This window comes from Megalobrama amblycephala, linkage group LG3, assembly GCF_018812025.1.
Source record: "Megalobrama amblycephala isolate DHTTF-2021 linkage group LG3, ASM1881202v1, whole genome shotgun sequence".
Lineage (NCBI taxonomy): Eukaryota > Metazoa > Chordata > Actinopteri > Cypriniformes > Xenocyprididae > Megalobrama > Megalobrama amblycephala.
This window is the reverse complement of record NC_063046.1, coordinates 25,596,562-25,609,483: the sequence shown is the minus strand read 5'-3', so window position 1 is coordinate 25,609,483 and position 12,922 is coordinate 25,596,562. Positions and strand designations below refer to the sequence as shown.

The 12,922-nt window shown below is 36.9% G+C and overlaps 1 protein-coding gene across 1 annotated transcript in view; it reads right to left on the bottom strand.

The window, feature by feature from the left end:
- cdh8 (cadherin 8) overlaps positions 1-12,922 on the bottom strand; it is a 108,411-nt gene that overhangs the window by 61,808 nt on the left and 33,681 nt on the right. Inside the window, exon 3 of the mRNA XM_048184699.1 lies at positions 2,174-2,468. Coding sequence (XP_048040656.1) covers positions 2,174-2,468 — 295 coding nt within the window. The remainder of the gene's footprint in view (positions 1-2,173; positions 2,469-12,922) is intronic.

Here is a 12,922-nt window from a genome sequence, read left to right as displayed (position 1 = left end):
ACATAAATACTTTATAAGACCAAAACAAGTCATTGAGAATGCCTTTCAAGCAAACAAGAGAACATCAGCTAATGTTTAATTGATCAGCTGTGACAAAAGGAAAGAACAATCGTGAAAGAATTCAACTTCAGGCATCTTTTGCTGTATTCCCCTTCCTGCCCTCCTCCACCACTGTGATTTTTACCCTCACCGTCTGCTGTATCCCACACTTCACTGTCAAATCCCTCAGAAAACTACAATGAGGATTTCAATTGGGTGCATTAGTCTGAAAGCAGAACAGAGAGAAAGACTCTCACCTATAGCTCCAATTCTGTATGCTCTAAGTGCTCAGAAAATATTACAAAGAACAAACGCAGAGAAGAAAATGCCCATATGAAGAAGTCAAGGTTTTAAAGGAAACAAGGAAGCTCTCTGTTACACATGACTGGGTTATAATGTACCTGAAGAAGAGCAATATTCCCCCAAATGCATTCTACACTTTAAAAGTAAGCCTGTGGTCAGGAGTTGAAAACACTTGAAGCACAGGGCAGATTTAGTTCTGTTTTCCTGGACAAATTGGCATAATGGCATTTCCTGTAACTCCAAGTTCTCTCATCTACGATCTATTAATGATTATAGTTATCCTCTCTGCATTACATTACTTCATGTTGTGTATAAACCATCACCCGCAAAAACAAAACAAATCATGAGTTTAGATGGTTTAAACAGCCATTCCTTTGCACCAGAGTTGAAAAACACACAACAGCCTTCTGTATACTTTCCTGAAAAAAAGATTTCACAGTGTAACACAACATGCAGTGCACATTGCAGCATCACGCGGCTTTCGAAATGTCATGGGGGTTATAACGAATCCCTAAAGTGTCACTATTATGCGATTCCCTTCACCGCCTTACTCATATTCAAGATACATCTCAAGATCAGGCTTGGGATAGTATGGAGAAATCTCACACATGCTTTGTCAACTGAACATGAGCTCTATTTAAAGCAAGTCTTAAGGGTTAGTTCACCCAAAAATGAAAATAATGTAATTTATTACTTACCCTCATGCCGTTCCACACCCATAAGACCTTTGTTAATCTTCAGAATGAAAATTAAGATATTTTTGTTGAAATCTGATGGCTCAGTGAGGCCTGCATAACCAGCGATGACATTTCCTCTCTCAAGATCCATACTAAAAACATGTTTAAATCAGTTCATGTGAGTACAGTGGTTCAATAGTAATATTATAAAGCGACGAGAATATTTTTGGTGCGCCAAAAAAAACAAAATAACGACTTATATAGTGATCGCCGATTTCAAAACATTGCTTTATTAAGCTTCGGAGCGTTATAAATCTTTTGTGCCGAATCATGATCCGGATCACGTGTAAAACCGCAAAACTGCTGAAATCATGTGACTTTGGCACTCCGAACCGCTGATTCGACCCAAAAGATTTGTAACACTCCGAAGCTTAATGAAGCAATGTTTTGAAATCGGCCATCACTATATAAGTCATTTTGTTTTTTTGATGCACAAAAATATATTCTTGTTGCTTTATAATATTAATATTGAACCACTGTACTCACATGAACTGATTTAAATATGTTTTTAGTACATTTATGGATCTTTAGAGAGGAAGTGTCATTGCTGGCTTTGCAGGCCTCACTGAGCCATCGGATTTCAACAAAAATATCTTAATTTGTGTTCCAAAGATGAATGAAGGTCTTACGGGTGTGGAACGGCATGAGGGGGAGGAATAAATGACATTATTTTCATTTTTGGGTGAACTAACCCTTTAAGGAAGCATTCATTAGAATGCATGGCTACAAATGCCTGAGAACTTATGAATACATTACAGTATGTAACTGTAAAAAAACAAAAAAATGATACAATCTCAGTGGTGGACCCCAACATGCTTCAATGTTGAACTATGTTCACTTGTTTGTGAGGTTACAATATGACTATGGACACCAGCATACACATCATATATTGTTGTATCATTCTCCAGACACAATAATGAGAAATTCCTGTCATCTCATATTTCTTTTTGTCTATACTTAGATCATGACATCTCTATTTCTGTTACTTGTATATTTTGTCAGAGCTTTTGTCTGCCTCATTTCATTGTGAGATAAAGGGCCTCATGTCATTGTTCAGCTGAGACAACTGGAGACGATGAAAGGAGATCACTCACCCACTTGGGACATCTCTGGCACTGAACCTTTGTAAGGCCCCTCAATGAACTGTGGGGGGTTGTCATTGATGTCTTGCACTTTGATGATGAACTCTGACGGTGGTTCCAGAGGTTGGTCGGAGTCTCTGTCGATGACCTGCGCCGTGAGCGTGTACTCGGCCTTCTCCTCTCGGTCTAGCCTTTTCATGGCGTGAATATCTCCCGTCCTCTCGTTGATGGCAAAGATGGTGCCCGCCCCTTCCCCTGCCAGCACATACTTGATGTTCTTATTCCCCACGTCCAAATCTGTATGGAGCTAAAAAGAGAAACAGAGGAGGAGGTTTGAGGCTACTTCCAGACGTAGCTAATACCACTCGAGCAGGAGCAGATCAATGCCTGTAATCAATCACGTAAAAGAATTAAAGCCCATCGCCAAGTGCAGAGCTGCATAGTCTCTTCGAAATTCTAGTGTTTTACTGTGATGGCTGAATTGTTCATCTCACAGTCAAAAAAAAAAAAAAAAGTCCTGGAGGAGGCTAAGTCCTGGATTTCCAGGTAATACTTGGATTGTGTATCCCATCTATCTGTCATTCACTTCTTCATACATCGCTAGTAGAGGGTGGAGGTCAAAGCGTTCTGCTCACACCTGCCTCAGGGCCCTGTTACCAACTTGAAACCAGTCATCAGGTCACAGTTCCAGAACGAGAAGGCAATTGGGTTGTGGGAAAAAAAAAAAAAAAAAAAAAAAAAAAAAAAGGATCTGTGTGTATCTGCCAAGCAAAAAGGAGAGAAGCTTTAAAAAAACAAATTAAACTTTTTTTTTTTAGCTCACTTTTTTAAAAGATTTTATTTTTAGCATTTTTTTTAATTTTATTTTTATTCTGTAGTATTTTTCCCATACAATGCATTCATTGAGCATTTATATATATATAATATATATATTGCATTGCATCAAGTATGAAACTGTTATGTTGAAAATACGTGTGAAAATAAATAAATACGTGAAAATAAGTGTGAAACATATAAGATTCACTACTATTCAAAACTATTTTTTTAAAGAATGAATTTAATAATTTTATTCAGCAAGGATGCCTAAAATTGATCAAAAGTTACAGACATTTATAATGTTACACAAGATTTCTATTTCAAACAGGGAGAAAAATGCATGTTTGAGCTAGTTTAACCAAAAGCAACTTGCACTGACAAATCTTTCAGCACACTTATCATCTGAAGCATGTAAGTACTAGCAACTTTACATGGCCGGTCGCTTTAACGTTAACCTGGAAAAATGTGGGCTATTGAAGTGTTTGTGCAGAGCGTGAATTAAAGCTGAATAGTATTGCACTGACTGTACTAACATGGAGCTAACATGGAGGCGCCGGTGCGATCACTTGCACTTAAAATAATCCATCATGTTTGGTAATTGAGTTATCTGAGCAAATAATTTTATATTAATCAATGTTTTGACAGTTCCCAGAATGCACTGCAGCTCGAAAAAAATATGTGGTAACTATTATTAAAAAATGATCATTGCTTTGCACTTACTGTCATTTTATGCTGCTGTTGTTGTGATCACTGTTATTTAGCTGTCATATGTTTTGTTGATCATCAATGTTTCAGATTTGTGTGTTAAAGTATATGTGCATCTCATTGCAACTTTTAATATATTTGTCAATCAGGGTAAAATGTTTGCCTTTAGTTTTAAGAGGCAAATAATGTTTATATCATGTAGTTAGTTTTTTAAATCAAACATGGAGATGAAAGAACAAGGATTGTAGCCCCTTGCATTGCTAAATGCAAAACAATCTACAGTTTCCTTGACAATTTTTAAATTCAAATGACTGCCTGTTACTCATTAGTGGAACAAAAGTATTTAAGCTGACTTTAATTGGAGTGAATTAGTTGAGTTAACTTAACAAGTTGACTGTGATTGGTTGCCTTATTTTTTTCAAGTTAGATCAACTTTTCTGTCATTAATTACTCACCCTCATGTAGTTCCACACCTGTAAGACCTCCTTTCATCTTTGAAACACAAATTAAGATATTTTGATGAAATCCGAGTTTTTTTTTTTTTTTTTTTTATCCTTCATTGAAAGCTACAAAATTACCACATTAAATATCCAGAAAAGTAGTAAAAACATTGTTAAATCAGTCGACGTGTTGGCACCGATGGCCTCATGGGCAGCGCGTCGACATGTAGAGCCAGTGCACTTCGGGCGACCCGAGTTCGAAACCCAGCTTGTGGTCCTTTCCCGATCTTCCTGTCTAGTAACTGTCCTATCATAATAAAGGCAAAAACGGCAAAAATAAATCTTAAAAAAAAAAAAAAAACAGTTGACATGACTACAAGTGTTTCAACCTTAATGTTATGAAGCAATGAGAATATTTTTTGTGCGCAAAAACAAAACAACAATTTTTTCTCTTTTGTGGCAGTCTGTTACACAGCTGGAGCTGTGCTGCATTTCCGTGTTTACATCTGAATGCTGGCTCATTGTTGGCCGGCTCCTGCATCAGCAACAAGCGCATGCCTCGTGCTGCTCACGTGAACAGGCATCGGCCAATACTGAGTTGCCATTCGGAACGTAGAACCTGGAAGCACTGCAATGAAAATAACATAGCAGAATGACAAGGGAGAGACAAATGTGTTTAATAAAGTCATTATTTTTGTTTTGTTTTTACACACAAAAAAAACATTGTCGCTTCATAACATTAAGGTTGAACCACTGCAGTCACATCCACTGCTTTAATGATGTTTTTTCTACTTTTCTAGACATTACATGTGGTAATTTGCTTTCAATGGAGGATTAAAAAACCTCTCGGATTTCATACAAATATGTTCATTTGTAAGATTGTTAATTTCCGAAGATGAAAGAAGATCTTATGAGTGTGGAATGACATGAGGGTAATTAACGACAGAAATTTCATTTTTGGGTGAACTAACTCTTTAATAATATTTCACAATATTGTTGTTTTACTGTGTTTTTGATCCAGTAACTGCAACCCTGGTGAGCTAAGAGACTTCTTTCAAAATAAATAAATAAATAAAAAATCTTAGCCAAACTTTTGAATAGTCTTTAAATGATCTTCTTTTGTATTCCACAAATAATAATTAAAGTCCCCCTGTGATGAAAATCAAGTTTTTAATGTTGTTTATATGTCTATGTGATGATTTTAATATGCTTTAACACAAACCATGTGCAAATTCATAAGTCAACACCATTGCTGAGTGTTTTCTCTTTAAAACTGCAGTGATCTTTGTTTCTGACAAATTGTTTCTGACTTCACAAACTACCTTGCAACCAATCACATCAACGTGATGGCGGGCTTTAGCATATCATTAACTATGACCACTCTGAAGTAGGGGAGTCTCAAGAGAAGCCAGGTTATCCTGGTATATTTTTCTGTTGATATGAAAATCAGGTATATTTAGCAATATAGTGGGTATATGATGCATATTACAATGAATATGATGTATATGTGTATATGATGTATATGATGAACTGTATGCTTTTCTCCACTGATGCTCTAAGTTGTTCAAAACGTTTCTAAGAATGCTGATTTTTAGATGGCAGACTGAGATGGCGAATGGGAACATGGTTTGTGTAACATTAGCAACACATTATTAGCTGTTTGATAATGTAGTCTAGCAAAAGGCTAATCATATTAACTACTGTTATGTGTCCGACCAACATGTAAAAAGCAATACCATTGTGCAGCGTTTCAATCGGTCAGTTTACTGAGGTAATCTCTGAGCTCATGCGAGTGGGTGGAGGCGGGGCTAATTAGCATATTCATAGATCCACCTATACTAAATGAAGCAAGGGTGTAGAGTTGCATTTAAGCTATTTTAAGGCATGAAGAAATATTTTTCACAGGAAAAAAATGTTTAAAGGCGCTCTAAGCGATTCTGAGCGGAGTAACTTCCTGTTGACGTTTGAAGTGTTGTCAAACAAAACAGAGGCTAGCTAGACCCTCCCTCCTACTTCTCCTGGCCCTCCCCTCCGTGCTTCCTGAAACAGTCATGAACGCGCATTTAAAATGTAAGTAGCTTGCGTAATGACGCTGCTTTTCGGTTATTGGCTGGAGCATGTTTATTATGTTTAGTGGTCCAGGCTGCACCAGTTTGTTTTTATTGCAGTTTTCGGAGCTTGTGGCGACTACAGAGACCGCGTTTTTTTACAGTGTGTTCAGGGGACAGGCAGCTAGTGCATAGTGAGGAGATGTTTGCGGTATGTGACAAAAAAAAAAAAAATTGGGCCTAAAAACGCGTCAAATCGCTTAGAGCGCCTTTAAATATGTCATTTTGGTGATCAAAGATGAGTTTTAAGGGATAACATTATTGACTTCAAGGGGATTTTAAAATATATGGGTTCAGAATGACATAAATGAGATAATAATGTAAATAATGAGAGAATTTTCATTTTGGGTGAACCATGGCCTTAACATTTTTTTTCTCCCAAAACTTACATCAGTACTGTAGTCACATACGACAACTTTAGTTCCATTTCTTGAGGCGGTAATATATACAGCCTGGTGTGAGGTGGAAGTACATTTGATACTGCAGTAACAAGGACAGCATGAGATTTGAAATGCACAGTTCATGAAAAAAAAAAAAAAAAAGGCAATTGCTTAATAACTATGGTTTTATGCATATGTTGTCTCAGCGGTGCTGTTTCCAGACACTGACAAAGCACACACACTTAAATTGTCACACCTTGCACTTTTGTTCTCCTAATTGTCCTATCATTCCACATGAAATATCTATCTCATTAACACATCAGCTTCATAACAGTCTTCACTCTACGAAAACCCCTAAATGAGCCCAAATTTTAATGATGTGCTTTTTCTGAAGGGAAACTTTTTTTTTTCCTTCCAATGATTCTCACTTTATGCATTTGATAAAATGAATGATAATATATATTATTATGGATTTCCACAATGAACAAAATGTCACAGCTGCAAACTATACATCCTCCATTTGTTCACCCCTATGCCCTATGTATACAGACAACATTTCAAGCATGTGCTCACACCAGTCCCATTCTGACGAGTGATCACGTAATCTCAATGTGCAAACAATCGACTGAAAGTACGGTTGCAAAGGGGAAGCAGTCAGTCCTTATCAGGGTTGCCAGGGCAACTCCAGTGCTCTAACATCTGATGGCATCCATATTATTTGCCCAAATCTTTTAAAACACATACAGTATAATGTAAAGGGTTCTGGTAATGTTTTTGTGCATAGCTTTGTTTAAATACTCCCATTTACACGAAGAAAAAGTTCCTGATCAAGCTAAAAAGGTCAAAGAAAACAACAAAATATTACGTTGAACTCAAAAGAGATTTGACTGAAAACTTTGAATATGACTCTGAAAAATATGTAGCTAAAGAATAACGGCAACAGTGGAATATGTAAAATCCTGGGCAGTCTTAAACCTGGCAGCAAACTTGTCTGGATTAGCATTCAGAGCTGCCCGACTGGAGCCGAAGAGAAACAACTGTACTGTAGGTTTGACACCCATCTCTCTCTGTACTCCACTGCCGTGGAGTACAGCTTTTATTGTCAGTTCAGGAGAAAATATGTCAATGGCTGCTGGAGATGAACCTTTAAAGTAGCCTGAGGAACAATCAGCGGCTCCGTAATGACGACACCTCAATCCCCTTACGCCTACCGGCTGCACACTAAAGTACAGCGTTAAGCCGGACAGTGCAAATTAATGATTGTGTCTCCTGTCAGGGCAAGTGGCAGAGAGGACGTGAGTGGAGAAGAGAAGATTCACATCACCTACAGAGATATCACTCTGCTTCAAAAATGTCAGCGGAGCCCCAACCCAAGGACCATCTCAACAGTCAATTAGGCATGGTTTAAATGTAGGGCTCTGCTTAGCACAAAGTGAACTGTGAATCTGACCATGTGCACCACAGTTTGTGCATAGTGCCTACTAAAAGGGTTCGTGTAGATCATGCATGTTGCAAGAGCAAATTCGCGTAATGGATTTCAGAAGCGATGCCATCTATATTTTAACAGCCACTAATGACATTGACTTACTTCTCCTTATTATCAGCATTACTATAATTCATGTCAATGCTATATAGGCAATATGTAGTACAACATGACTTCCCTACTATAATATCTTTCAATTTTGCCTGTCTAGATTAAGTTTCAGCCCATGTGTTTGGCACGTGGTGCTCATGTGGGAGATGTAGGTTCAAATCTAGTCATGTGTCGCGTCCAATACTCATTTCCCTCCTCCCCTATTATTTCTCAACTCTCTACTTTTACCATCTGCTATGTAATTTCACAAACTAAAACTACTAATAACTGCAAGAATATAATATGATTCAACAACACTATTCTTTATTTATTAATTATGTTTTATTATTATTATTATTGCTATTATTATTATTATTGAAGTATATTACATGTAATGAGTCATTCCAAACCTGTTAATATATCTGTTTATTTATCATTATTTATGCGTAAGATAGAATATAAGATTTGCTTCTCCTTCTCATACTTAATTTATTCTGTTTCAGTCATTGAAAATGGGCATTATGGAAAAAGCTAAGTGTAGATATTCACATAATGAATGAATAATACCTAAATCTAAATACTGTCCTTAAGAAAAAGCTTGCATGCTGCCTGATAAGTCTATTCTTAATTTTTTTTTTTTTTTTTTTTTTTTTTTTTTTTGCAGTACCCACTGAGAATTGTTTGATCAAAAGAGATGTCACCTTCACTCTTCAACCAATAACTACTGTTTCACATTTAAGAGATTCCACCAAACACAATGTGCAAGAGAAAATGTTATATGTACAATCAATTGAGTGTATATAAAGTAATGTCTGCTATTTTTATGTTTGATACTGGATGCATTCAATAAAACAATATTCCTACCTTCAGAGAAAATTAAACATGCCCTGATGCAAAACAATGAGAGTAAGCACGCATGCTTGACTAATGAATACCACACAGTGCCTTGAATGGAGTGGCTTTCTCCGTAACCTTCCCAGGTACATGATTAGCCTTCCTGTGCTCCTGATTTATTCCTACTGTGCTGAGAAGGAACCAAACAGAGCAATTGTTATTGCTACACAAAGCAAATGTAATCAAATCAAAAGATTTGCATGAAGAAGATCCAGCTACAGATCAAAAAACAAGACTTTGTTATGAAGGAGCTTTATCTGTGTCCGGATAATAGAGATTGAGATTCTAATTTCATATTTCAGTATAGCCTGTTCTTTCCCCCTGCTTCATTTACTGAGTGACTGGATGGACTGTGGACTGCTACAGGATGTGATTACCAATTCTCCTGTTAAAACATGCATTGATTTCACACAAGTAACACCATCACAAGCAACACGTCAGGTCTGGCCCAGGACGGCTCCTGTTTAAGACTGGCTGTGACTCTGAACTTCTGGTGTGCTAAAAACTAATCTGATATCCAAAGATCTGCCAACTAGAAACCACTAACATTAGCACAACTAATAATAATAATAATAATAATAATAAAAGTGTATGTTTTAACAGGATAATTGGTGGTACTGTACATCTTGTAGAGATCCACAGTTCAAAATGAGACCAAGTAAATTATTTAAAGGTGCAATAGGTGATTCTCTACAGAAACATTTCTTTGTTATACTGGTTGAAAGTTTCCTCATATCCTGATAACAATCACCATGTTAAATGGTCTAAATGTTTTTTATAAATATATACTTTATGTGGAAGGTGTAGGACCCTAAAATGTTTATCCAATCATTATATTCAGTCCGAATGAAATAATACGATGTCCTACCTGCCTGTCAATGCACCCTATTTGCGCAGGCATCATACGTTATTAGCGTGTTTCATGCTATGCAGAGTTTATACAGACAAACCTCAGTAATGGAGCACAGCAAACAAACAGCACCCACTGTTTACAGTTCCTCCAAAACAACGAGACTATGCTGCATTCACGCCATAACTACTCTAATCAAGAGATGGCAACTCGTGGCGTTCTACCCGGAGCTGTTCACGTCCTCAGACTCGGAATAGAGGGTATGCATCGACGTCACTCCCTCAACGCGCTCCCTCAGCTGGACTGAGTGGCAAAAGAACCTGCTGCATGACTGGATTTAATAGGGAAAACTGCGAAAACGGGAGTAAAACAAACGATTACACTAAAGGTTGGACTCTAAAGTGTTCCTTACAACTTGTCAAATAAACCTAATCCATGGATATTGACATGCAGCCAGGAGTCGTGTTTCCTGACATTTATATGTGCCTGATTTCGACGCCGGGGAAATACATAAAGCAAATCTGCCTGTGAATATTTTATATAACTACAATATAGGTAGGTCTAAATCAGAGTGATCACTTATATCAATGTTACATATTGTCCAGCCCTTAAAACTTGTTTTTGTCAGTGTTTATTTAAAAACACCCTATTATGCAGAATATAAGATAGTACAGTAAATATTTAATTGATGAGTTGTCAACACAATATATAACAATATATACGGTATGATTTTACCTCAAAATCCAACAATTTGACACAAAATGATAACTGCAGATTCATGTTTCTCTGCCTGGAGTCCAGTTGTTTCTGTGAATTGCAGTGATCCATTTGCTTCTTTTTTCTGTAGCTTTTGGCAGTCTTTAAATATATACCTCAGGTTTTGTAACAAAGCTATTTGTACAGTCAATCACAAAGCTCTTTCCCGTTTTGGAAGTGTTTTGTGTGTTTTTTCGCGGAATTCACACTGAAAACCAATGCTGCCACTCAGTCTTTGTGCCACACAGTGGGGGTAACCGCAGTCATAACGGTCGACGGTGACGTCACGTGCATACCCACGTGCATATGTGTTTCCATGTCAATAGTATCAACACCGAAATGAATCTGCAGCAGTCAGGTACAAGTTCTCTAAGTTGTTATGTGCTTTGAGACATGAGGTAACGCCGTCTCTTGTGATGCTTTGCCGAGAACAGCTCTGTGTGTGCATGTTCATGTGTTTTGGGGGAGGTGTGGCTTTGGAGACGCTCTAAAGGGAGGATGGGATGTTATGATTTGAAAGCTAGCTCGCTATTGCTAGCCTCTCCGAAAATGTCTTATTGCACCTTTAAGGAAAATATAGACTATAGTGAAATATGAAATTAGAATGTCAACCTAATTACGACTACTTTAGTAGTACTGGCATGTCATTTTCAGACGGGTGTGATGAAGATTAACAGCAGAGATGCTGTTTCAGTTTGCAATAGCCCTATACTGTGCTGTAACATGTGGTACAGCCGGGCTGCAACGCTGGTAAAATTATGCTACCTTCTTGTTCACTGATCTGCTACTCTCTGTTCACATGTTCTGACAATAATAACTTTCTAGGACTATGCTATTATTTAGATAATTGGTTAAAAATAAATATGTTAAATCTGATTCTGTTGCATAGAACTAAACGAAGAATAATTTATTGATATTTAATATTAATATAGTTTCCATCCAATTTCAGTGTGTTACTTTCAATAAAAGTTGGTTATTGTATTAAAAAAAAAGTCTTTAATATACAATTATACATAAAAAAAAAAAAAAAAAAAAAAAAAGAATTTAAAATAAATAATTATTAAAAAAGTAATTTTCGGTTTCGGTTTTTGGCCAAATGCATCCAAAATGTTATTTTTTAACAAGGACACATTAATTTGACATCAAAAGTAACAGTGAAGACAAAAGTTTTCTATTTCACATAAAATCTGTTCTTTTGAACTTTCTATTCATTCTGAGGGAAAAAAAGGAAATTTACAGCATGCCAGTTTCCACTATATTAAGCAGCACAACTGATTTCAACATCGCTAATAATAAGAAATGTTTCTTGAACAGCAAATCAGCATAATACAGTAGAATGATTTCTGAAGGATCATGTGACACTGAAGACTGGATGATGTTGAAAACTCAGCTTTGCCATCACAGAAATAAATTACATTTTAAAATATATTAAAATAGAAAACAATAATTTTAAATACTAATATTTGTATCAAATTGTATTTGTGATTAAATAAATGCAGCCTTGGTAAGAATCACACTGACCTGAAAAATGACATGCCACTATGTCATGTTCATTTTTATTTTTATGTTCCCTAAGGCCATGAAGTTACTACAGTGCCATTAGACATGCAAATAACTCATCCATCTCTCCTTGGCAGAGACCAATGGACTGATAGGAGCTGCAATTATCATGTTCTTTTCCTTGAAGTCTCTATTGGCTGTCCCTGCAAAAGGCTTCAGGGACAGAGGGGGGTTCAGTGCTCAGGCAGTACTATCTATGCTCGCTGTCTGTTCTAATGTAGAATTACAGAGAACTCTGTTTTAACATGTCACATCATGGCAGAGTAGATGTGGCAACAAGCAGTTCCTTTGTCTCACAGACTGAAGACTGCATGCAAACCGAATGTGTGTGTGTGTGCGTGCACACATGCTTATGTGCGACTATGCGGCTCCGAAGTCTTGAGTTTAGAAACCAGCAGGCAAGAGGCAAGGGGTAGTGTTTCATACACAAGAATACAAAGGGTGAGCATCCTTTCTTGTTTTCCCCTTAAGGTGTACTGTACATTTCATGAAAGCCATACTGAGTGATGAAAGCATTTTACAAATTTCACAGGTCCCAAAACATCATTGTTTTGCTGCACTGTTTTAGCACCTGTATTTCTAGCATTTCTTTTTTTGGTATGTGCCGAGGGCAAAACGAGCAGTTTACCCAGCAAATAAATTCCCACAGCAGATATTTATTTTACTTTCATCTTCTCTC